This window comes from Chelonoidis abingdonii, chromosome 4, assembly GCF_003597395.2.
Source record: "Chelonoidis abingdonii isolate Lonesome George chromosome 4, CheloAbing_2.0, whole genome shotgun sequence".
Taxonomy (NCBI): Eukaryota; Metazoa; Chordata; order Testudines; family Testudinidae; genus Chelonoidis; species Chelonoidis abingdonii.
The window spans coordinates 16,179,801-16,206,664 of NC_133772.1; the positions used below are offsets into that span (position 1 = coordinate 16,179,801).

The following is a 26,864-nucleotide window of genomic DNA, read 5'->3' on the forward strand; positions in this document are numbered from 1 at the left end:
GTGGATTGAGTATAGAGATCCAGAGGATCTCCCTTGTAAATTGCTGGTTTGTGAGCACAATTACTGCTCTCCAACAGCTGTTTGGCGCCTGAAATGGTTGGTGATCATAGCCCATTGTTAACCAACAAGCCTTCACTAGGAAACCATCACTGCAGAGCTCCCTTCCTGGCAATGGTCAATGACTAACTGGCAGTGTGGCATCTGAACTATATTTTTACCCCCAGAAAGTGGTCCTTTTGGCAGAGGACAGAACACGGTATGATGTGGGCAAGCTTCCACCGTCCCATCCTCGTGCCATGGCTAAAGAACTGTCTCCAGTTCTTTTATTCCGCCACCTTTCAACATCAGTCGCATTTATTTATTTTTCGTAGGGAGCATTCCACCTGCGGTTTGTTATGAAGCTGCATCTCCCTTTGGGCCACTGACTAGTGGGAAGTCACCCCCAGGAGTTTTTGACACATAACACACGTAGTTGAGTATCTATCTATCTATAGTGCATCTGGTTAATTTGTGCAGAGTCCCACTTGCTTTTCTCCTTCCTTAGACTGAGTTCCTCCAACACGGACTGTCTTTTCCTGAATGTCTGGAAAGTACAGCAGGGATGCTGCCACAAATTATAATGTCGTAATAAAAGCACAGTGGTGCGGTGATAGTCATGTCTGTCCCAGGATATTAGAAAGGCAAGAGGAGGGGACATAACATCTTTTGTTGGACCACCTTCTGTTGGTGAGAGAGAGAAGCTTTCGAGCTACACAAGCTCTTTTTGAAAGCTTCCCTCTCTCCCCAACAGAAGATGGTCCAATAAAATGTTATTTCACCTCCCTCTTATCTCTCTACTTTGTACTGCAGAGTTGGAAGCTGAGGTTTTCTAATATTATGACTCTGAGTAGCTGGTGCCCTCTAACGAGCAGCTCCCAATACCTAGTTAGGTGAAATTTACATTACCATGTTCTGTAGAGGAGTATGTGTTTCTTTTCAGATAACTAAGCTTCCTCCATGCCCACCCACTTACAAATGGACAGCGCTCCTAATATCTCAGGTTAGGCAAAACACTCTCCCCACTGCAGGTTAGGCAAAAAACACTTCTCATTCAGTCTCCTACAGTCACAAGGACTTAAGTTACTCATAGAAAACAAGGAGGTCTTGAGCTGCTGAGGATTTCTTATTGATCTGTGAAGCTGCACATGTACACACACAAAATGAAATAAATGGAGTTGCTATACTGGTAACACAAGATTTTATTTAAGCTTTGCCAAAATACAGTACAAATTAAAAACTAAACCTTCTAAGTTACCCTATCACAGATTTCAAGTGTCAATTTTATTTTGCATGGGAAACAAACAAGTCATTAATTTAGTCTGACCAAAGCAAGGTAAAATAGTGCAAATATAAAGAGAGTATTTTGGTGAGCTTTATGCTACAAGTAGCGAGCATGTATTCCATACATATTTCACGTTTCCTGGATGAAAATACATTTAGGCGCAAAACAGGGGAAGGGTACTTAGAGGATTTAGTACGAAATTACCTTTTCTGGAAGGGAATCGGTCTTTCTATTGTTATTCAAGAGCATAAAACGTTCCTGCTACCAACACAATATTTCAGCCACCTTCAAGCACCTTCTCAGATAGGTACATGGGGGTATTGGAAGGATTGCTGCTTGCACAGCACCGTAGCTCTTACAGCACTTTATTATTATTAGAGAGAAAGGTCATCACCAATAATTTCCAAACAGTCTGAATATAAACAGTTAAGAATGAATGAGGAAGCTGCCACCTTCAACGCTGAATGACAGTTCGGGACACAGGGAATGTATGGGAGCAGGAGTCATTTTCAAAGCAGTTGTGTTATTTTAAAATGTATTAATAAGTAGTTTAACATGCATAACATTAACCGATTATTTTTAATAACAGGACGTCAGGCAACTGCACTGCTTTTCATATGTTCAGCTATCCTCCCTGGCCAACCCTTTCCAGACTCCAAAAGGGGGCACTGCTATACATAGCTAGAGTTTCAGAGATGCTGAGTATCTCACAACTGACACTCTAGTCAACAGGAGATCCAGGTGCTCAGCAGCTCCGAAAAATCCAGGCACTGATTTAAGGTGCCTAATTCTCGATTTAGGTGGCTAACTTTCTGGTGCCTTTATTAGTTTCCCATCTGTAAAATGCTGACTCCCTTTTAAAGCACATTGAGATCTACAGATCAAAAGAACTATACAAGGGCTAGGTATTTTATTGAAATACTTTGGGTCCTGTCTCTGCAACTAACGCATGAGAACAGACTTCCTGTTGGGAAACGTTAATAACACAGCAGCTCTGATTGAATTAGGGCTTGTCTGTACCACTCTACCTATACTAATATATAGCTATACAACCCTCCGAGGCCTTGTCTACATGGCCATGTTACAGCACTGAAACATTCTCGCTCAGGAGTGCGAAAAAAAACAAGCTTCAGCGCTGTAAAGCAGTACTGTAGACAGTGCACCAGCGTTGGGAGCCACATTAGCTACTCCCCTCACGGGAGTGGTTTTTTCTTTCCCCCAGCCCTGGGGCCGCGACTACACAGCCACATTAAAGCACTGCTGCGGCAGTGCTTTGACATTGGTAGTGAACACATACCCCTAGTGTAGACACAGTTACACTGGTGTACGCATTTATGGGAAGAGGAATAAGATACCAGTAGAAAGCTACCTTAGACTGGTGTATACCTGCATCGATACTAGGCATTGCACTGGTATAACTATTTCATGGGAGAAAAATCATACCCTTAAGCAAAATAATTATACAGGTACAAAAAAGAAGCTGATGGTTCTGAAATACCACTTTTATATTTGCTACATAATAAAAATGAATCTCCGAACTGTCTAATGTTCATTGTGACTTTCATTTGACACAAGGGGATTTCCACTTAGACTCCCTGTAACTCTTAGCCACTGAATAAAGGCAAGTATCTCAAGCTTTGTATATATTACACATCTTAATAGGGTTTCAGTAAGGATATTATATCCCCAATAAATTGTACTTTCAGGTTTTTTTGGTCAATGGACTACACACTTTGTAACACATTCGGTCTGAAAACTATTCAAACAGAACCCTTAACAAAATGCACTTTTAAAGGCAACAGGGAAAACAAAATTCACAGTATCCAGAAGATGTGCTTTCAGGTCTACGTCCAAGGATCCACCTTGCCGACCGCAAAGAAAGGGAAGGCAGCAAACTGGTAACTAACCGTTCCCACTTCTATATCACTATCATATTATAAGGAAACTCTGCTAAATCTACTACGGCCGAAGGAAGGCTAAGATGTGTCAGCTTCATTTTAGTGACCCTTCAGCAAGGAAGCAACCAGTGCGCTTCAGATATGGAGCCAGAACCCCCAATGGTGCAAGTCAGCATAATACCACTGACTTGAATAAAGCTATGCTGATTTACACCCATCGGTGATCCGGCCTGTTTGCAAAACAATATGGTTAAACTGCAATTTGGTGCACTGCAGCTTAACTTAACTCCACCAGAGAGGTCCTTTGGGGCCATCTGCCTGTCCCAAGTCAGGATAAAGGAGGAGGGTTGGGCATGGGGCTAGCAACTCCACCCTGTAAAAAATCAACTTGCTACAGAAATGCCAACAATAGAGACAGAGACTTTTATCTTGGAAAAAGAAGGGTCTTCAATTCGAAGATGCATGACGCTGGGTGGTGAAAGCTGTGAGGAAGCCACTAAGCTGATTACCCTTCTTGCAACCAGGAGAGAGCGAATGGCCCAGGATAGAGGACTCTGGATATTTGTGGTTGGCGGTCCATACCCCGACTGGGGTGACGCGCATGAGTGAGTGAGTGAGCGCAGCTTAACTTGTGGTTTAAAAACAAAACTCATCCCATTTGTACATTTACAGCAAATAAAAACAGACACAGTAATCATCACACAGTAAAACAATGTCAAGTCAATATAGTCGCAGAATCACCAACAGGTTTGGTGTGCTTTTGGCAGTGATAGCTCTGATCCCACACATCCCTGCAGAGGAAGAATAAGCTCAACGTGGTTTTGGTGCTGCTGGGTTTTGTGACCTTCCCCGGCAGACGTAGGCTCACAGTTGGCTTTACACATGGTAAAGACTGGTTTTGAACTTGAGAAGGAAAAAGTTGCTTTGAGAACCACCCAAAAGAGTGTCAAGTATTCAATGGCATGGAATGGTTCCCAGTTCTGCTTAGACTTGCTCACTTACAGCAACTGATGTACTGCCAGTCAGCTGACACATCCAGTCCTGGCGCTGTGCTGGTCAGCCTATGCCCAGTAGTAGCGCTTTCTAACTAAAAGCCACAAATCAATAGGGAGAGAGGAAAAGCCTGGATAATACCATGGAAAAAAGATCCGTTCCCCTCTCCTCCTCCCAAGCTCAAGATAAACCAGAGGAGAGCCACTGCCCCCTCTGCATACAGCTAAGAAGATACTGATCAGTCTATGCTATATATTCTCTCTCTCCTTTCCATGTGAAACTTTGGAGATAGAGCTGCTTCAGCAACAGAGTGCTAAGCGCTGCTCTGAGGAACCTTGTGGGGTGCCTGTACCTGCTTTGTGTGTCTACCAGGGAGATGAAGGGAGTTCGACTACTATAAAAATACTAGATCAAAAAGGAATGTAGCTAGAGAAGAAACTATAGTTCTTTGTGAATACGTAAAGTCTCCTGCAGCTTTACAAGCTCCGCTGAACTGTACACCCTCGGGAACTCTGGGCAATAAGGCTATGATGAACAGCACAAGCTGCAATGGCTGGCAGTGATGGTTCAGAAGGGGGAGCCAAAATCTTCCCCAAATCACATGCTAGAGACAGGGCAGTCTAGGTGGTCCAAGTAATAGGAATCCCCACCCAACTTGCACTGGATAGACACTTTACAGTAGAAGGCAGGTATGTGGATCTTAATAGTTAGAAGGTAAACACCTGGTAGATCAAATAATCCATCTCTTTGGAGGAGCCCATAGTTTTCACAGCAGAAGACACAACCCCACAATCTGTATTCTATTGACAAAGAACTATGGCTTCCCAGTGTATTGAGCCGCCACACCGAATGCACATTTCTTGATATTCAAAACAGAGAAGTAACAGAGTCCAGAACTATTTTAAACAGGCCTGGACAAAACCTTGGATAATACATTGAGAGCAACCCTGTGGTGGCCAGGGAGTGCTGGGCTAAATGGGATCTAACAGGTGTTGGCCATCTTTATTTTTCTAGGTTTTTATTTATTTTAAGTAAGTAGGAAATAAAACAAACGTGCTAAAAAGGATGTGTGTTTTGAGGAGGGATGGGGGTAAGTAAATTCACTCTACATATTGAGCTGTAATTATGATGATAGCTCTGCAGGAGAGATGGGAAAGTGCAGCAGGAGAAGGGCTATATACCTGCTTTACAGCCAACTGATATGCATAGATCTATAGGGGCTTGATCTAGCCTGGAGGAAACCCTGCATTTGGTAAGATCATGTGCTTCCATAGCACTGTCTCCTCCCCATGGACCCTGCAGATGCCTTTGCACATGGTCCAAGGTCCATGCTGGGGAACAGAATAGAGACAGGGCAGGCCAGAGAATGGAACATGGGTGCACAGTGATTCTCCACCTGCCCAGTGGAAGTTACTCAAACCCTCAGGGGTCCCCAGGGTAGCTGTGGCTGTAGGCGGGAGTCTGGTACTCTGGTAGCGTGGGTCCAGTGGAATGTGAATGACCCTGTTCCCCTATAGATCCCCCAGGTTTCAGGGCAGGCACTCCACAGCCTTCCCCACATGGGCAAAGCCTGACCAACCTTCACAAGGGACAATAGAGGATGCTCTCCTTGAGGCAGCCTTCAACCCCTGGAGCTCCTTCCTGCAGATGGGGTTGAGAAAGATGTGGGTAGATACCTAGGATGTGCTCTTTAAGAAAGAATTTAACAACAGTTTAAAGCTACAAATTCTAGTGGCAGATGGACCCTCTACTACACTGTGCAGATAAGAATACTGCAGAAGGATTCTGAGAAGAGTTAAAACCTGTAAGAAACTATATCAAATTGAAGAGGGTCCAGATGTGACTAATTCCATGTAACAGTTCCTTAGATAAACCAGCTGTCAGGTGGTGTACTAAGATAAAGGCCTTATTTTTCAAAATTGCACATTAGTCATTAGTAAATCTCACTAGCACTTTAAATAGAGACATTTCTCAAGTGATCAGCCAGCTTAAAAAAGGCAGAGATGCAGTTAAAACAGCTGTAGGTGTGAGGGGCTAATTATGAGCATTAGAATGCTCATATATACACGCACAACTGCTATGAGTGCACACGTAACCTAAGGGCCAGATCCACAGCTGGTGTCAATTAACATTGAGTTGACTGAGCTATGCTGATTGGCAGCAGCCGAGGAACTGGTCCCCAACACAGTATTTTAATTAAAAAGGATCCATTAAGAGAGCAAGACATGACACCTTGCTTTTGCATGATTGCTAAATCATACAGGGTGGTTTATATATTGATTAAAAGTTGGGGAAGTTTGTTTTTCATTATGGATTTTGAGGAGTCTCTCAACCCGATCTTACAAAATACTGAAGAGCGTTAGAAGCCTTGTAACCCCCATTCACCATTACTCTTCTGAGAACTGATCCTTGAAGAATCCAGCGTACATGTGTGTACACAGAGACACACTCTCCTCCCACCCTGTGCTTTCTATTTTCAGGCACTGCACAGAGTTTAGCTTACTGCAGAGCATACAACCAACCAGAGTTAAATATTTATTTATTAACCATCTGGCTTCTGCAAGGATCAGTTATGAAAACAAGACCATGCGGGTGAAATCATCTACCCTAGACCTTGGAAAGTAAAGGATTTAGAAATTCTAAAACCTGGGGCAGATGCTACAGACGGATCAGTCGGGCCCCAGAAATGTAAACTGACACTAAAAACCGAACATTGTTTCATTTCATTAAGGGGATTCCTCAACTTCCTCTGTCAGTTTGGGACCCTTGTTCTTTAGCTGAGTTATGTAATTAAGCTCCCTTGCAGCACCATAGACACTAACGTAAACCTTGTGGCAACTGTCCCCTGACTAGTGACCATTTAAGTCCCTGAAGCACCTTGCAGCGGCACAGCTACCCCATGAAGATTCTGATCACCATCTGGATCGGTTTCTTGCATACTGGACATGGCAATCTCCCTTTCTTCAGCATTTTCGCACATCTGAAGCAAGCCACTAGATGACCAGACCTTCCATGGATAATATTCCCATCCCGTGGCCTCTTCTGGCATAGAAGGCAGGGATTCAACAAATTTTTGATATTCTCTTGCCATTCTACTACTTCTTCCTTTTTGCGTTCACCAAAATGCATCTGTGGCTCCTGGACCTTGCATTCCTGTGTCAAACCCAGGGACTCCATAGAGCTGCCAGGGTCTACATGGGACTCACATTCACCTGTGTGCAGATCTTTGGGTCGGCAAACTGGAGCAGACACGGTCCTTCTGCAGTCTGGGACATCGATTCCCTCATCATCCTTTTTGCCTTGAATAGTATCAATCGTGGACAGAGAGAGAGAATGAGCTAGTTTGGGGCAATCCGAGTACCAGTCCTTCCGTAAGGCCCAGCAGCGGTAACAGTACCGTTTGACTGGAGAGTTAAACTTCTTGCATTTGGTGCATTGCCAGCAGTCCTGAAGAATGAATGGAGTAGACAAAAACAAGAGCAAGTCAGTGCATTCTTGCTAAGGCTGCTTTCCTTTATGTGCAGGAAGCAGCAAAGAAGAGTCATCAAGAATGGCAGTGTGTCAAGGCTAGCAGATGCACGACATGCAGCGGCAACTTGGGAGAGCCTCAGAAACATTTCACCTTGCCTATAACACGTACAGACTCATGCCCTCTGCTTAGGAGTTTACTGAAATGTAAGTGCCCCCGCTCTAAGTTCAAGAGTAGATAGTAGTTCCTTGAATTGGTTAGAAGTGTATTTCTCAGAACCATTAATTATTTAGCATCTATTGGATCTACACAATTGATAGTGGCGTACTTGATTACCCTATATACCAAGGGCAATGGCTGCTCAAGTTTAGAGATATAATTCAGCTGTCCTATGCCAGGGACAATCCAATTTGTCAAGCCAGCACAGTCTAGAAAAGTGTGCTCAAATTTTTTTGGCTCTGCCTGCTGCAAGGAACAGTGTGATATATTTTTTCTGACATACAGCAAAACCCCCAAAGAAAGCCTGCAAGGATTGGGGAAAAAAGAGCACAGATGATAGAACACAGATCTGGTGTCAGTTAAGATACACTGAGAAGGATGTCTCTTGGATAAGAGTCAAAAGGGACAATTCTTTTCCACATGGTTCAGAAACTGAAGGGGGAAATGGAGAAGAAGGATGGATCTGTAGTTCAAGTGTTAACTAGGCCGTGGGTGACCGAGGTTCAGATCCTGCTCCACCACAAACACCTTTTGTCACCCTGCACAAGTCACTTCATCTCTCACTGCCTCAGGTCCCCATCTGTAATGTGGTGATAACAGCACTGCCCTATCATCGAGGGGTGTTGAGGATAAATACATTAAAGATGGTGAAGCTCCCAGATGCTACTGTGACAGAAGCCCTGTGTGTAACTAAAACAGATTAGAGTGACAATTGGATATTCTCTCTGTTCAGCGGACCACCTTGAAGCAACCAGCAGTTTAGTAGTCAGCTTGGAGCTCTCAGGATATAGTGGAACTCTGACTGGAATACAGAATATTGCAGCAGCCTGTTTTCTGGTATGACTAACTCTAATCTGGCTATTTCATTGGCTATTGGGGGCTGAATTTATATTTCGGAATCTTCATCAAGGATAATATCCCAGATTCCCTTTTAGACTGCAATACCGAGTTGGCCCTAGAAAAGTGTGCAAACAGATCCATTTTTCACCTCTCATAACAAAACCAGTTCCCTCTCCCCCCATTCTAATTAATTCAGTGCTGGCTTGACACTGAGGGCCTGGTTCCCGTTTACAAAATTCTGGCAGTGTAAAGGGGCCTTATCATAACACAGAATAAAGTACTCAATCATTTAGCCAGGGAACAGCTACAGCACAGGTAGGTGCAAATTCTCCCACACTGCCCAGCAAAACTGCCTAAACTTGCACCTGACGGGACTACTCTACTGTGAGTGGTGTGTTCCGTCTCCATGGCCCATTCAATGCTTGACTACTCTTCAGGCTGCCAACAAGGGGGCCATTTCGTGCCAATCCTGGTGTCTGTATTTAAACCGACACCTTTTCAAAACAAACTGGACTGAGAGACACCCCTAAACTTCATACAGGTGACCAAGCAAAGAAAATGCACTTTTTTGCTACAGAGTACTTACGGCTTTTGAAAGGGATATGGTAAACATTCTTCTAGCACAACAAATAGTGTACATTTTAGCCAGACAAGCTGGCTCAGCACACTCAAGAGCATGGGTTGTTGAACTAAAGGATGAATACCTCAGAGGCAGCTTCTACATCTGTGTCGTCACTTAGGGACTGAGAATCCTCGAGGTCATCAGTACACGTAACCTCAATCACCTGGGAAGATTAAATAAGTTATTAGAATTGTACACAAATCTCACTGATGACTTCTCTAAAAATATGTTCATGGATTTTTCTTCACATCCTTCAAACATGCATGTAGATAACTTTATTCATGTGACTGGTCTTGCTGACCATCGACTAACTTTGAAGGATCAGGCCTAAACTGTTAAAATGATTGTGCACAAAGTGCTCGCAAAAAAGTATAAGAAAAATATTTTTCCTCTAATTTTTTTCAGTGCTGAATCTTAAAGTAATGGCTGTAGTAGTGGTAGAGAAAAAAATTCAGAAGTGTGATTTTAAGCTGATTGTGTGCCTTGAAAAATGATTTCAGTGGGTCAAAATAAGCAGAGACAGAGGACTCCCCACAGCTTATAGCTTCTGAGAAAAGTGGTTCTAATGGACATTCCATCAGAGACTATTGAGAGGGAGCCCTTTACTAAGGAAGACTTACAGAGTTGGCTGGTCATTGGACTGCCTGTTATCAGTTATAGATGTGCGCAGCACATTTCATTAGGGTGTGCACCCAGGAAGCCCCGCCCAAGTCCTGGCCCCGCCTCAATCCACTCCCTCCCAATTCCCACCCCCTGACTGCTCCTCTCAGAACCCCCCACCCCCAGTTCCTTGTCTCCTGAATGCCCCCTCCTGGGACCCTGCCCCTAACTGTCCCCCAGATCCCCACCCCCTATCTTAAGCCTCCGTGCTCCTTGTCTCCTGACTGTCCCGACCTTTAGTCACATCCCCACCCCCAGACAGACCCCCGGGACTCCCACACTTATCCAACCGCTCCCTGCCCCCTGACAGGATCCCCAGAACTCCCGACCCATCCAACCCCCCCTGCTCCTTGTCCCCTGACCACGCCCTCCAGAGACCCCCCTGTCCCCTAATCACCCCCCAGGACCCCAACTATCCAACCCCCCTGTCCCAATTGTCCCAACCCCTAGTCTACGCTGACCAGATAGCAAATGTGAAAAATCAGGATAGGGAGTGGGGGGTAATAGGTATAGAAGAAAAAGCCCCAAATATCATGACTGTCCCTATAAAATCAGGACATCTGGTCACCCTACCCTAGCCACATTCCTGCTCCCTGACAGGCCCTCTGGGACTTCCACACCCTATCCAACGCCCCCATTCCCTGTCCCCTGACTGCCCCTAAAACCCTCTGGCCCATATCCAACCCCCCTGGCCCGGCCCCCTTACCATGCTGCCGCTCAGAACAGAGTCCCCACCAAATCCCACCCCCTGGACATCCCCTTGACCAATGACGTGATAGCACTTATGGGGCAGGCGCAGAGAGCGCCAACCAAGCTGGAGCGCAACAGTGGAAGTGCACTATGACTGACATAAGTCAAAGGTCACATGTAGCGCTAGGGAGGCAGCGATTGGCTGGGTGGGGGGGGCAAAGGGGGTTCACTGTGTAACACAATTACAACTTTGTGCAGCTGCTGGGGAAGTTTGTACAGGCAACAAATACACCCTGCGCGGGTGGGGGGGAACCCTGTCACTCCGACTCATGGCTGCTGACTTTTGGTTTTGCCAGTGGGTGCCCCATCCTGGCCCCATCCCCTTATCCAAGGCTATGCCCCCACTCCACCTCTTCCTGCCCCTGAACACCACCTTCTTGCCAACTCCCTCCCCTAAATGCCTCCTACCAGCTGCTCACTCCTTTCTGCCCCCTCGTGCCTTCAGGGCAAGGTGTGGGTGCTGGAGGGGTATTCTGCCAGTTTTGAAGGGAGGCGATTTTCAGCACTTATACACTTTCATTCTAGTTATTGAAAATGTGTCTATCATTGGTATCTCCCCTTCCTGATGTTTCCCAGTTCTTGCTCTCTATCTGTGTCCCTTTTCCCATCTCTTTCTCCCCCCACTTCCTGGTGGCTCTGTTTAGCACCTGCTCCCACCCATGCACTCAAAGCAGCTCTGTCTTCCCCGAACCCCACCCCCTGCAGCCAGCCTAGAAACTACACACCCTGACACACAGAAATTTAATTCAACAGCCCAGCATAGAAAGGGCCCATTCATTCATCCTGCTGTGTGGCTGCTGTGTCGCTCCAGCTCTTCCCAATCCCAAGGCTGCAGCCCATCCCGGCTTTGACTCCTTCACACACTCTACATCTTTTGTGGGAGGGGAGCCCCTGGTGGGACCATGGCCAAAGGCAGGGAAGTGGGGGCCAGTTGCTCCTCCGTGGGGCTGCAGCAACCCAGCACTCTGAAGCAAGAGCTCAGGTGTCCCAAAGTGAAGCAGGGCAGCATCTCCTGACTTGAAGTTGATACAGAGGGATGGATGCAAGGGAAGGAATTCCCCAGGAGCTGGGGGGAAAGGGGATCCAGGGGAAGGGAATCAATTCTTCCTTACGCTGGGAGGAGGGGATAAACATCCTCTCTTGGAGGAAAAACCCCTCAGGCAGGCTTGATCTGGGAATGGGGGAGGGAGAGACAGCTTTGAGCTAGGAAAACATTACTTTCCCAGGCATGAGAGAACTGTTGGGGGTGGGAGCTCCCAGAGCCTGCCTGGGAGGGGTCTGGGCAGCGTCTGGGCTTAAGGAGGCTGCTCATTTGCAGCTGGGGCTGGGACTGCAGTGAAGTCCCTCTGGACAGGTAAAGAAGGGGGAGGGGGTGAGCTGTGGGCCCCAGCCCAATTTCACTCATCAGACACAAGGGAGATCTTTTCTTAAAAGGTGCCATGTCCTTTGGTTTGTTCCCCTGCTCAGCTCTAAGGGGGTCTACAGCTGGTTTCTCCTGGCTGAAGGGGGAGCACAGGTCCTGAGGGAAACACCAGAGTGGGCTGAGACTGGCTGGCTCAGTCCTTGAGAAAGCCCCCTGCCCGTACTCCCCCCAGCAGCCCCCTGGAGCCAGCCGAGAAGCTGCCTGCCCATCTCCCCTCAGCCCCTTGCCAAGAGGCTGCCCACCCTGTCTCCCCCACCCCTATGCTGCTAGCCCAGAATATGCCATGCTCTTCCTCCTTCCCTCTCCGAGCTGGGGAGGGGGGGGGGGAAGGAGGGGGGAGGAGAGCAGCCTTAGCAGCCACACCCAGCACACACCAATGTTCCCAATACAGAAGCACAACAGAAGAAGGGAAATGAATGGCAAAGGGTTGCAACATAAATTAGATCAGCTAACACAGTGGTACTGTGTATCACTAGGAAATACCTTTTTGTCACTCTCTTTCCCCACTTCTTCGCAGTCCACTGTCTCCACTTTGACGGCAACATTGAATTGATCTGACGCAGATTCATTGAGGAACCACAAGTCATCAGTAGTATCTGAAACAATGGCAGTGTCTATGTCCTAGTAGAACGGAGATGGGGGAAAATATGCATGCATTAGGATATTAGTGATTCAACAGGTCTGGGTATGAAGAACGCCAGTGCTCCAGAGGGCATAACTGCAGTTCTAATGCATGCTCTCCTCTTCTTTTATACCAGACTTCTCTCCACTCAAACTCACTCAGTGACTCCTGGGGTGACAAGCAATGCAATAGAACACGCTGAAAAATGGAGACAAGTTTTCATACATGTCCATTTTCTGACCTGCTCGACAATTCAGTCCCCTTGTTAACAGTTCACACAGGCTAGCCACCATGCTACACATATCTTCATTATATTTTAGTGACTTTTATCTCAAAGGATCCCAATGACCTTCACAGGCTATATGCACATGGCGCCACTGAAATACAGTCAACACTTTTGGCATGGAGAAGAAAACACTGGGGAGCAGGGACATTTTGTCCAGACACACTGAAGCAAACCTCACATTCATGAAAAGTCTTAACGGGGTAGATAGAAGGGAGAAACTGTAAGTCTTGGACAGACTCTGAACTGTGGTGAAAAAAATGACTACAGGAATATTTACTTGACCCACACAAGAGAGTGGAGAGGGAGAGAATACACTGCATTTTTAGCTGTTTAAAGTATCCATTTACCTGGTTGGTCTGTATGTCTGTTGACCCGTTACTTCTGGACTTGTAGTTGTTTCTCAGATTTCCTAAAAACCACCATGGAAGGCCAGCTACATCCCACTCCTCAAACACCAGATCCAGCTTGGGCTTTTTGCTTTTTGAGAGGTTTTCTATTAAGTCTTTGTCTGTAGAAGCCAAGTAGAATCTAGGTCATGACAGGCACATGCGGCTTGTGGCACCACCAAAGCAGAACCCATCCCAGTCCAATATATGGAGTATTATAGAACCTTTAACTCCATTCCTTTCTGCCGGAGCTAGGTTAACAACCCCTTGGCTGTATTTATTACAGCATCATATTGGCATGTTGCACCTCCTGTACTTTTGGATGCTCACGTTGCTTAGCAGAGCAGTCACGTGCATTATTTACCCGTTGTGCGCGTGTGCACACGCACACAGAGTACAGCCCCATTGATTCCCTTGACCATCCCTTGGCCACCACCACTACACTGCAGACTCTAAGTCACTGGTTCTCAAACTAGGGCTGCCGCTTGTTTAGGGAAAGCTCCTGGCGGGCCAGTCTGGTTTGTTTACCTGCTGCATCCACAGGTTCGGCCAATCGCAGCTCCCACGGGCCATGGTTCACTCCTGCAGCCCCCATTGGCCTGGAGCAAGTGGCACGGGCCAAGGGACGTACTGGCCACCCTTCCTGCAGCCTTCACTGGCTTGGAGCGGCGAACTGCGGCCAGTAGGATCCGTGATTGGCCGAACCTGTGGACATGGCAGGTAATCAAACTGACCCGGCCCGCCAAGGGCTTTCCCTGAACGAGCAGCGGCCCAAGTTTAAGAACCGCTGCTCTAAGTGACACTCCCTTCAGGGAGATGCTTGTGAAACCTGCTGCACAAATAAAATGCTTACACTACACTGGGGCCAAATTCAGCTTTGGATAAACTGGGCACAGTAACACTTCAACTGATGAGTTAGATCTGGTCACACCAGGTTTGGATTTGGCCCCAGTTTCTAGCAATGAGTGCTCCTTGATTCCATGAGAAGGCTCCCAGCCAGAAACTCTTCAAAATAGGAAGCAGAGAAAAGGGAATCTGCCAGTCTTCTCAGTCTTGCCTCACTTTAGCCCACGGAATTCAACCTTTTTTCCCAATCTCATGGAGGCCTCACTTCCAAAGAGCTTTCACTCCAGCTCTTTATTCAGGCCTGCAGTTTTGCAGGCACAGACAAGGACCACCTCTACTTGCAATCAGGTAAATATCTACCCATTCTCATTTGGGCCAACCAATAATGAAGCCTGTGAACAGAGAAGCCAGTTTTAAAACATCAGACCTTTGATGTCAGGGTGGAATTGGGAATAGTGAGGGAAAAGGAAACAAACTCTCCATATCACATAATACGCATCCCAATGAACTAGGAAGAAAGCCTCAAGAGACATTAAAACAAATTTCAAGAGAGGAATTTTCTAGTTATGAGGATGGATGAAAAATACAGCAAAACTTAACACTATTGTTATTCCATTCTCTGACAGGGCTGCAGGTATTGACTGCAGACAGCTCGGTCTGATTCCAATTAATTAGAAGACAAAGTCCCCATGGAAGATAAATTGATACAAGTATAATTTCAGCATTTAAAATAACCTAACATTTTTGATGGCATTGCTTAGTGATTGATGTGCCGTTTGGCGTTAACCTGCCATTTCCTTCAAGTGTTTGTTTATTTATGAGGCCAAGTATCCGGGCTAAAAAGCGTGTACAACATACAATACCTGCAGCAGATATTTATGGTTCTCTAAATCTCTGCACATAAAATCACGACTTCGGAAGATTACTTTCCACAATTGGATTTTTATTAGTCTCCCAGCATTCTACTCTGATCTGCTCCTGCCACGCAGAGCACCACGTGCAGTATTCACAAATGTGTAGGTGGGCTTGTGCTTGCCCCTCGATGTGGAAACAACTTGCACTCACCTTCGCAGTTTCCATAGCTGCACTGTGAGGTAGACAAAGCAGGAGCACCACTTTTGTCCTCTGTTCCCTCAGTGTCAGAGCTTCCCTCTGTGCTAGTCTGCTTGAAGGAAGGCAGAAAAGACACCCATTAGCCATCAGAGCTTACAGGGACAAGAGGATGTAGCACTTCCACTCTGAGTCACCAGCTGCAGTACAACACCAAGGAGTTCCATAGAAAAATAAAGGTTTTTGGAGCACAACACACAGTATTAACCTTTCCAGAAGGCTGCTATGGATCTATTATCAACACACGTGGAGTCCTTTCAACCCAGGAAAAATCTCAAGATTGGCAAGAGATCAAAAGTTGCCATCTTTAATGCAGTAATATTGCAATATTCATCCCCCACGGCTCCCACACTCCAGACTGTATTAATCCCCATGTATATGCCCAAAACAAGTTAGGACTAGACAAAGATTTTTCCCAGGTTTCCAGATTCTGCCTGGAAGCTTTAAAAAATGATCCCACTGAGCAAAACCAGTTTACACTTTTAGGAAGTTCAATCTGTTTGAAGAATGGGAGAAACAAAACAACACACACACACACAAAATCCAAACACAGTGCAAGCTGGAGGGACTGAGGACAGGAAGTGTTACATCCCAGAGAAACGCGCCCAGAGAATGGAACTCTGTTATGAAGAGAACAGAGAAGGGTCACTCTGTCCCTGGTCTGTGGACTCCCAAGAACTTTTAAGGAAGGCGAAGACCTACCAGTCAAGGAGTAAAAAGTTCTGGCAGTCCACACATGCACAGGTACAGAGAAGGGGCCGCTCTGTACAACAAAAGAAACCACCAGGCAGTGGGTTTACCTTCAGCTGATCTTGGCTTGGATTATCGACGCTCTGATCCTTTGCGAGAGCAAGAGTCTGTGCAGCATCTATATGGCAAGTAAAACAAAAGAAAACACCTTCCCTGGTAATAACCATTCTCACAACACAGAGGGCCCTCAGCAAGCAACCAACGAGCCAGGCTTGGCAGACAGGCATGTGGAACTTTACAGAAGAAAGGATTCTAGTTGCTTAGGCAGCTGGCCAATTCCCAAATGGACAAGGGGACTGCTTATTTCTTTGTTTTTATTATGGATGTAGAGGGCACTGGATTAAGGAGTAGGAAGTGTCTGTGGCCACTGGGAGACCGTACGCCATTGCAGGTAAGAATCCTGACACTTCCCACATGGCCTGCCCTCCCTCTGCAAGCTGCTAGGTTGTAGGCAGGGAAGCTCACTGTAGCAGCAGAGGTGGTGACTCCAGCATGGAGTCTAGAGTAGCTCCATGCTGAAAAACAAGGCCAGCAGGGAAATGCTTGATGGATACACTCTTTCACTGGCCACAGAGACTACCTGTGGGCAGATGTCATTTTGAAGAGGAGAAAGAAGAAACCAGACCAAACAGGAGAAGGTTCACGTCCTGGCAGGCTCCTCCCTAGGCATTCACAATCAGTGTACATGTCCTCAATACAACTTAATGCAGACAAATACACAGGCCCCAAAGGTTCATCATAACTCCCCTGCCTCCCAAACCTTACAATCTAAGCTAAAAGCCAAAGCAATCAGGTAAGTAAAAATGATTGTAACTCAACTGAAGACCTGTATTTTAGAAAAGGCTAAATGAGCAGAATGGCTCAGAGGAGAAGCAAATATAGGGACTGCTCCCCCTTCCTTTCAATTCCATGGCAACACTGACTTCTAGGAGAGCAGGACTGGGTTTCTATGCCTGTTGTACTTCACAACACAAACATGAAGACAAGGTGAAGTGCAGTTATAGATAGAAAAGTGACTGTAAAACGACACTGCTGGATCCCATATTTCCTCCCACTCAATGTCCATATCAAATATACTCTATTTACAAGCCCGTGGTTGATTTTTCTAATGCCCAATAAAGCAAATCTGAAAATCCAGCCATTTTCTTCTGCCTCTTCCACCATCAGCAGCAGTAAAGATTCTGCAATCAGAGATTAGTTAATGTTGCCTGAAGCAAAAGAGACTTCACCTCACTCATCTATAATTGCTCTAGCTCCACAGTGTCAGAAGAGGAAGAATGGCTTTATGATGAAGTCTAGCTCTCTGTGAACATATTATACATAGAAGACACTATTCTTACAATGGCTGGAAAAACACCTTTTATACTGGAAAATGTCTCTGCCAACATAAATAAAAACACTGAACATAAAATTTCAAGAAAGTATATAGCCTAAAGTAGAGGCTGTATGACTCAGGCATACAGAGAATAGTTAGGCTGAATACGGAGATCTACTGATGAAAAGCACTACATGAGAACTAGGTATTATTAAGGAGATATGTTCTTATCACACAGTCACTTTTCCTTCTATAAGTGCACTTTACAGAAGTGGCCTCAATAATTTGCAGAATGAGGCACTGAGAAGCAGAAATCTGGCCAGTGAATATTTACTGCTCTCACGGAACATGAAGTATGACAGGCTGTGGAATCCTATTTCCAGTTTCCCCATGTTAAGAAAAAATTAAATAAATCCACAAGCACCCTTCCTAGACACTTGTGAATTCACAATTGGGTGTACAAAATCAGGGATCAGTCTGCCAAGCTTGTTTCGTTTTGTTCTCTCTCTCACACACACACCCCGGTATAACTCGGTGACTAACTCTCTAAAGGAACATTATTTCCTTTGGCAAGTTTAAAAATAGTTACACCATGACCAGAATGAACAAATGCAAGCTCACCCACACAACTGCACACACACACCTTCAGAAGAGGGGAGGTAGCTAGCAGGAGAAAATGTTTCCCTAGGGTTCTTTGCTTTCCACTTATACTGCTTGTGGGTAAGCCAGGGAATCACCACCATAGAAATAAGCATTCACACAGTTATTCTGCAGACACAGGTAGGTGGTTAGACAAGACAGTGCTCAGACAGGTTCTCCATTACAGACGGGAATGGGTGATCTCCAGAAGCACTGATGCACACTAACCATGGCTGAAAAGCAGAAAACTACATGGTATTTGGCCACAGTTTCTGAAATTACTTCTAAATTTGCATGCACCACTACTTGCTAGTGCAAAAAATAGACTAGACACTTCTGAAAGCCGTGTCATTGGTATGAAACTGCTTAGAGCCCTAGGAAGTATGGCATTGACCTCACAATTCTACCAGTGCACCTTGCTCACGATTCACATGCTTGCTATTTCAGTATGAATTCACTACTGAGTAGACGCTAACAGCTGTACTAATTGAAAGGTAGATTGGGGGAAAACAGCAATGAGGGACTAGGTTAACAACAACAACAACAACATTTGTAAAAGCAGCAGAGAATCCTGTGGCATCTTATAGACTAACAGACGTTTTGGAGCGTGAGCTTTCGTGGGTGAATACCCACTTCGTCAGACGCGGGAGACTGCGTCTGACAATGTGGGTATTTGCTCACGCTCCAAAACGTCTGTTAGTCTATAAGGTGCCACAGGATTCTCTGCTGCTTTTACAGATCCAGACTAACACGGCTATCCCTCTGATACTTAACAACAACATTTGTTTCAACTTGTGACTGAATTTCTTTATGTGGATGGATTTGACAGCTTTCCCCATGAGCTGGCAGAGTAACAGTGATGTTGAGCGGGTAAGTCTGGTATACAGACCTCTGACATTGGAATGGATTATTTAAGGGAACAAGTCGTCATGTCAGACTTCCAACACCCCTATGAGTAGTCCTAACTAAGATCACAAAGTATAGACGCAAGCGATAGTAGGGAACCGGGTGGAGATCACTCAACATTTTGTAGCTTAGCAAAGGTTGAGATGAGCAAAGGTTTCAGTGGGGTATTTTTAGCCAAGCCAGTTCACTCACACCAAGCATTTAACCCTGTCAGTTTCCAGGATGTGACTCTGGATATAAACTGTCTTCTGCTTTTTCAGGCATAGCTCCAGCCATACACTGGCATGTCAGGCAAAGGGCTAATTGGTTTCCAACCACGTGAACTGTTTTGCAGACACACGACTTGAAGGTATTCTCAGAGTGTGCCCCCACAAGCAGTTTTTCACTCAAGGAACATTTCTCTTTCCTACATATCATTACTTACCCCAATTAAATTAACATTGTACTGAATGCACTTGGCTGTACTAGACAAACCTACCTGTAATAGTAACAGAAGTCAAGTTCCTTTTCAGCATGTCATAAACTGGGCTACAAGGAAAAGAGGACTAGTGAGTGCAACCACAGCAAAAAATAAGATAGCCTTTCCTCATCATGACTTTCTTCTCCCAGTTGCCTCATGCCTCCTAATATCCTCTCCATTCCAGCCACTATACAGCAGCAGAGAGCAGCAACAACCTCCTTGTTGGCGGCCAGCGCAGCTCTCTAAATTGGCAATACTGGCCAGGAGAAGGCCTGGTAAGGGAAGTACTGAGACAGCTTCTCCTAACATAACTTTTATGAACTGTAATTTAAAGGTGTTCCTCTCTGGCAGAGCTCCTAAGGTGAGGCAAACACTACCTGTCCAGATCTGCCCATGGTGTGCAGCAGGCCTTCATCTGAAATAATATATTATCATCTGATATAATCACTGTGAAAAACACACCGACTTTTCCCCTCCCCTAGACACTTTCTCCTTTTAGGAGACTGTAGGAGCTACCTGAAATATAACCTCTTCTTGGCCATTTGTTTTCATATCATATCATATCTTTTGAATTCAAGAGCTCTTGCTTACGCAGTTGTAATCTGTCCACCCCAGTTGCAGTCTGCTGTCTTACATCAGTCATTTTGCTAGCACGGAAATTGTGACACTCTATACCTTGGTGGAGCACCCTGTAACCCCCATATTTCTCATTTATATATAAATTGTGATACTGCATATAAAGCATGTGAGTTATCAGGGGAAAGGTTATGATCTGCTGAAAGTCACTGTTCTATCTAAATATGTACATCATTAGTGCATATGAAGTTATGAGATTGTGTTATATGGTTGTCACTAAAACATGCTGTAAGTTGGGGAATCAGCAGCTCCCCAGAGACAACAGCAACGAAAAGTAACCAATGTCTGGGCGGGTTTCGAACAACCATCAACAGCCATTGTCCAGGAAGGAAGCTACAATGCAATGACTCATTTGCACAAGGCCACACCAGGACAATTGCTCAACTTTGCCTGGTGACTCAGCAATGACCTCAGACGTGCCTGGACTTGTGTTCTCCAAGCAAATGGACTAAGGTATAAAACAAAATATAGTGGCCTCATGCTTCGCCTTTTCTCCTCCCCCACACCTATGCTGCAACTAGAAACAAGGACACTGAGGAGGCTCAAGACTCCAAGAGAGGAGACTGGCCCACGTTTCAAGGGTGAAACCTGTGTACTATGAACTGCAATATCCAGTGGGGTGAGAAAAACTGCTTAATCTAGATATTGCCCAGTCTAATAGGGTTGAGAGTTTAGACTGTATGCTTATGTTTTCTTTTCTTTTGGTAACTAACTCTGACTTTTTGCCTATCACTTATAATCTCTCTTGTGTAGTCAATAAACTTGTTTTACTGTTTATCTTTACCAGTAAGTATTTGGTAAATCTGCTCAGATTTACAAAGGCTAGTGTATATCTACTTTCCATCGATGAAGTGGTGAACCAATTAATAAACTTATATTCCTGAGGTACCAGGTTAGGAGCTGGGGGGATTTGGTTGGTGCCTTTCTCTGTTTAATTTGAGAGAGGCTCTGGGAGCATTCATGCAATCTAGCTGGGTGTGGGGCTCCACATGCAGTTGGGCTGAGTGATGATAGCACCTGGAGGGGTTTGCTGCTTGTCACTAGCAAGGCACTGAGAGAGACAGCCCCGGCTGGAGAGTTGAAGGGGGCACAGCAGTTCCACAGTCCCAGGCTACACCCAGGGGTCCCGTCACAGAAATGAATTCATGCCACAAGTTTAGCATTAGGCCTTCAAAAGGTCAGAATGCTACGCTGGCAAAGAACAGGTAAAGCCATTGATAACACACACAAATGTCTCTGCAAATGAACAAGCATGGCAAGGTAAAGCTTCCCTTTAATAAAAGCATGAGAGATTGTGATTACGAAACTTGAGCCCTCTCCCCTACATCCAGAGAAGCGGAAGATACTGCCTCCATAGCAATCCAGGCCCCTGCTGAACTGAGAAACAAGGGACTGGGAATTTCAGAAGTTAGAGCCAGAAAGACCTGTTACACCAACTAGTCCACCACCCAGACAGTGCAGAATTGTTCCTTACAAGCAGATACAATCAAATTCAGGCATGCCAAATGACACTCGACAGCACTAACAATAAGCTAGTGGACCATTGAGGTCTCATCTACATCACAGAAAGGAACAATGTTGTAGCTGGGTCCCCTGCCTCAGCAATACCTAATCACGGTGGACCACCAGCCCCAGTGAGCACACTGCAAAGCTGCATCTCTTCCTACCTTGGATCTTTCACAGAGAAGCTCTCCAGTCCCAGCAATTCTCCCAGCTGATCCCCTCCACAGTACACCATGTGCTGTTGCCGCTTATCATATAGCTGCCTCACCATTATATACTGTCCCAGGTAATGCATAACCTGTGGGTACGTAAGATAGTATTAGTTACATCTGCAGGTGAAAATGTTATTAAAGCTAGTGTTAAAAAAATACATAGGTTGGGAAAACAGTGTCTGTACATCTGGGTATAGTATAAACCAGCAAGGTCTCCCGGGCTTTGTGCTCCATTTCCTTCTTCCACCTTACACTTCCTTTAGCTAACATGACACAGTGCCAGTGAACAACCACCTCCTGCTAGGACAGATGTCACCCTTCTACAGAGCCTTCCATCCATACATCTCAAGCATAGGGGATAGGAACGCTTCTACAAATGGGGAAACTGAGGCACAGAGGTGCTATGACAATGTGACATTGACAGTGAAACAGTGCTAGAGCCAGGACTTGACTCCAGATTTTCCAAATCCCAGGAAACCAGTAGGCTACCCTTGTTCTCTGTATCAGGGTGTACTTTGGTTATTATCTAAGCCAGATTCATGATCCAAGGAGGTTTTTTTAAAAAATAAAGTTTGGCCACAGTCTCTTGGCAAGTTCTTCTGAGGAGAGGTCCCCTTTTGAATGTTTCAAGAAATACAATCTACAAAATACAAGTAAAGATCACATTCTATTCCCCATTTTCCCTCTGCACCATCAAAATGTTTAGCGAGATGGTGCCAGAGTTTCCCAAAATGAGATGCTGGTTTTTTGCACTATATAAGAATCAATATTGTGGTAACTTCAAGTGCAGTTGATTTGGCTCTGGCATTCAATCAATGCACTAGGTTCCATGTGATCCATCCAAAAAGGGAAGTGGTCTTGGCCAATTTACAACAATTCCAACTTCAGTACTGAATTAAATGCAAAGATTTTGCCCACTGATGCTCCTTCATTAATCCCAGCCACTTAAAATGTCAGCAAACAAAACAGAAACCTCATTGCTGTCTCAGATTACAGCAGAGAAACAGGACAAGGTTGAAGTTATTTATAATCTAGGCACAGGCACCTTCTCAGCCAAACAGAACCCAGCTGGCTGGGTCAAAGGCTCAGCTGACATCCTACATAGTAACAACAGCTATTCAGAATGACCCTAAGATTGTTCTCTAGTGGCAATGCAGCAGGCCCCTGCAACAGAGTTGGTACTTCTCTGTAACCATCAAAGTGTGTCTTCAACAGTCTTCTTTCTCCAAAGTGGAAGGGCAAGACAATATGGTGACTCAACATGTAGGAAGGCCGAAGTTAAGCGGGAGGAGACCACTTGCTTGGCACAAGCAGAGAGCAAAGATCACAGATGCAAGATACTCTGCATTAGAACCACACAGAAGTGCAGGGAGAAAATGATTCCTTTGCTATAGAAAATGTCCCTAAGGCCACAGAACTGGCTACAAAGAGGATATTTAGGTAAACTCAAGTTAGAATCCAAGAGATAAACAGCTAATTGTTTATGCATAACACAAGCAGGACTAGACACCTGATTAGAAGCAAAAGAGGGCTCACCTGAACAAAGATAAATGCAACCAAAGAAGTTGCTTACAGTACTTCTGTTCACTCAAGAGGATTGACTACTGTGTACTGTAGCAGCCTGCATTTAACATCCCCCCCAGCCCCATTCAAAGCATTCAACTTCTTTTTGCAAAAAAATTTAGACTCTAAATTATGTTGTTTAAATGCATAAGAGTTTAAAATAAAAGTCACACAGCTCTGCAGGAGTATCTGACACATTCATAATGAAAAAACGCCACATTTAATTCTTTGCTGACAGAATACCCCTGTAAATCATGGACAGTGTCATTTTTTTAATCTTCTATACATTTTGCATTTTAATCTTAAATGAATTCACAGTGTGTCTTAGGTTTAGCTGACAAGAAATTTCAAAGAAACTTAGGAGAAAATATCAACTGAAGTACAATTTAAGAACTTTCAAGCAATGAATGATAGCAAAACAATTGCAACGCATTTCTGACAATCTCTCAAGAGTGCAGCTATCCATTACATCTCTCCTAAAGCTGTTTTTGGATTCTCAAGATATATAATAATTTTCATTCATATTTTGCACTCTTATAGGGATTCTATCAGAGGATCTCAAAGCACTTTGATCCAGATCCACAAAGATATTAAGGCACCTAACTCCCATTGATTTCAATAGGATTTAGGATTCTAAACACCTTTGAAGATCTCAGCCATTATGCTCAAAAAAAGTCTGTGCTAGAGAACTTATTCCTTCATGCTCCCACTTCCCTGGTCCTTCTTGCACGAACAGAGAGCAACAATACCTGAAGTCTGAAGGTGCGAGCTATTCAATGTTTATTGGGGTGAACTTCCAGCAAGTTTAAATCCAAGATCCTTTTTCCTTATTTTCGAATCCCAACTTACTTCCTGTTTGCCCCTAATTTATACAGTAATATTCTTAGCTATACCTTAACCAATCATTCTACTAAAATTTACCTAACCAATCCTAACAAATTGTAACATGATTAGCTAACCAACTATACCCCACTACCTTAATTATTTTTCAGCCAGCAAAATTAATTATACAGCAGGCAGAAACAATCACAGAACCAGACAGAGGCCATGCAAATAAACAAAGACAACAATACAGAAGTGAGGATTTCACAAACTACAGCTATACAAACATAAGGGCTTTCCAGCTGTGTCTATTAATAAGTGAGTTCTTACCAGACAGAAAACTATGAAACTAAGCTTCCTTTTAAATGTTCTAGGCTCTTCCCTTTCTCTGGAGGTGATAGATCGGATCACCTTCCTAACACAGCCCCAGATTGCCTTATTTCAATATGACTGAACAGGGCCTTAAAGCCGTCACAGTGAGAGAAGGCCCTTACACAGAAAGAATCAAAATCATTGTCTTTCTTTTATACCTCTATAACTAGCTAAGTGATAAGAATACACCTAAATTCTTGAAGTATAGGCCTTTGCAGACAGACTTGAATATCTATATCCTAACAGTCTCCATATCCCCATGTATAAAGTTGCCCAATTTTACAGATAGAGGCACTAAGGCACAGGAGTTCAAGGACCCAATTCTGCACCCACTGATTTCCAGGCCCTATGGTCCCAATCCTGCAAGATGATTTACCTGAATGGATCCCAGTGGAGCTCCACTGACTTCATTGAGGCTACACTCCCACCAATCAGCTTTCAGGAATGAGGACTCAGTGAGGAGATCCTGACCACAACACAAATCTGTGGCAGAACTACTAAGAAAACCCAACTCTCCCAATTCCTAATCCAGTGCATTTTAGCTACGAGCGTATTTTATACATAACCTCAGGGTTATCTCGAACCTAATAGAGATTGGGGCCCCTAGGCACTCCCTTAACACAAGTAATTCATAATAAGATAATTTTCCATCTTCAAGGTCCTGGATGTAAAATTCACAAGGTGGCACATTCATTGTCTGTTAACCGACCATTATTACAGTCACTTTCTTGGTTTAACCGTCAAAGTAGAGTCCTGGGCTCACCTCCTTCAATGTGAAGGTTTCACCGTGTGCACCTGCTGCTTGCAGAATCTTCAGGAGTGGCAGTTTCGGTTGTACCTAAAATACAGAACACATAGTTTTGGATTGGCTACATAACGTGGTGAACTTCTGAGAAGAACTGTGTCCATGGGCATCAGTTATGTAACTAATAAAGGCTGGGGGCACACCTCCTGGTAAGATTGTCATACAATCATTACAGCAAGTCCAGACAAGTGGTTCTACAGCGAGTTGTTGGCCAAGGGGGACATCTTTGAGGTACCCTCCCAAGGGCTCATTCATGTTCTTCTAGAGTTAATGACCTGCATCTGAGGTATGCCTGAAGAGAAGACAATCCTTCTGGGGCAATGAGCTTCCTGCAGATGGACCCTTGTGTCTGTTCAGAGTCCTGCTGAAATAAATATGGGCCTACCCAAGCAGAGCTTATTGCAGGATCAGGATCTGTAATGGTTTGCTTCACTAGTCAGAATTAAAAGTCAGTCAATGCAATTTCTCTACCATATTGATCCTAATACAAGATGAGCGCAGCCAGCAAAGTAGGAGGCCCAATCCGTCAGACCTTAGTCACCTCACTGTGCCATTAACTTGCATGGGATTGGTCATGTAAGCAAGGACTGGAGAATTAGTCCCTAGGTAAGGGGAATCCTAGAGGGTGACTAGCTAGACATGTGAGAGATAATGCAATGGCCACACCATTAACTTCAGTTAGACCAGGTTTAAATCTGGCTCACTGAATGGGAAGAATAGAATAGGTCTCTTCTGCACAGCCCATAGGTGATGTCTGGCTATTAAAAACGTGTGAATAGAGACCAAAAAAAAAACAACCTACAAGAAAAGGGTGCAGCATATAAAAGTTTATTGTAAGTAGCATTAAAGGACTGCTCCTGCACTCTCCATGGACCCCAAACTTCCAACCAATCTCTCACCAGAGCTACAAATTTTGTATTAATAGGTCAGGTAGGGGGGCTCTCTTGTCTTGGGCACACACTCACACAAGAAGTGTGAACATGAAGCCAACTCTTCCCTTTCGTTACTTCCACACTATACATCTGAGCAAACCTCAATATCAGACGAGACAGCTAATATTGTAGTATGAATGTTACCAAAAAAAAGTAGTGGCAAGTTTAAATAGTTATCAGTCCCCAGCTGCCCTACTCGAGTCCATCTGCACACATCATGAAAGAGTAACATCCTAGGGAGAGATGCCATGGCATAAACCAGCATCGTTCTCCACAAAACCACCAAGGTGCCCCAACCTGATTGCACAAATTAGTAGCTGAATGTTATGGTGTTTTATATCAAGTATGAGAGGGGTAGCCATGTAGCTGGATCTGTAAAAGCAGCAGAGAATCCTGTGGCACCTTATAGACTAACAGACGTTTTGGAGCGTGAGCTTTCGTGGGTGAATACCCACTTCGTCAGACGAATGTAGTGGAAATTTCCAGGGGTAGGTATATATATAT

General features: G+C 44.8%; 1 protein-coding gene across 7 annotated transcripts in view; it reads right to left on the minus strand.

The window, feature by feature from the left end:
• Positions 1 to 1,222: 1,222 nt before the first annotated feature.
• Positions 1,223 to 26,864, minus strand: part of MDM4 (MDM4 regulator of p53) — a 37,099-nt gene continuing 11,457 nt past the window's right edge. For 2 of the 7 annotated variants that reach the window (XM_075064856.1, XM_032785783.2), the window contains exons 3-11: positions 25,387 to 25,461; positions 21,819 to 21,952; positions 19,534 to 19,583; positions 16,246 to 16,313; positions 15,401 to 15,497; positions 13,451 to 13,611; positions 12,679 to 12,816; positions 9,445 to 9,525; positions 1,223 to 7,659 (exon numbers count right to left, since the gene is read on the minus strand). In XM_075064856.1, coding sequence (XP_074920957.1) covers positions 7,105 to 7,659; positions 9,445 to 9,525; positions 12,679 to 12,816; positions 13,451 to 13,611; positions 15,401 to 15,497; positions 16,246 to 16,313; positions 19,534 to 19,583; positions 21,819 to 21,952; positions 25,387 to 25,461 — 1,359 coding nt within the window. In that variant the 3' untranslated portion in view covers positions 1,223 to 7,104. Of the gene's footprint in view, positions 7,660 to 9,444; positions 9,526 to 12,678; positions 12,817 to 13,450; positions 13,612 to 14,609; positions 14,728 to 15,400; positions 15,501 to 16,245; positions 16,314 to 19,533; positions 19,584 to 21,818; positions 21,953 to 25,386; positions 25,462 to 26,864 lie in introns of those variants that run through there. The other 5 variants (XM_032785780.2, XM_032785784.2, XR_012655708.1 and 2 more) reach the window with 4 other exon arrangements.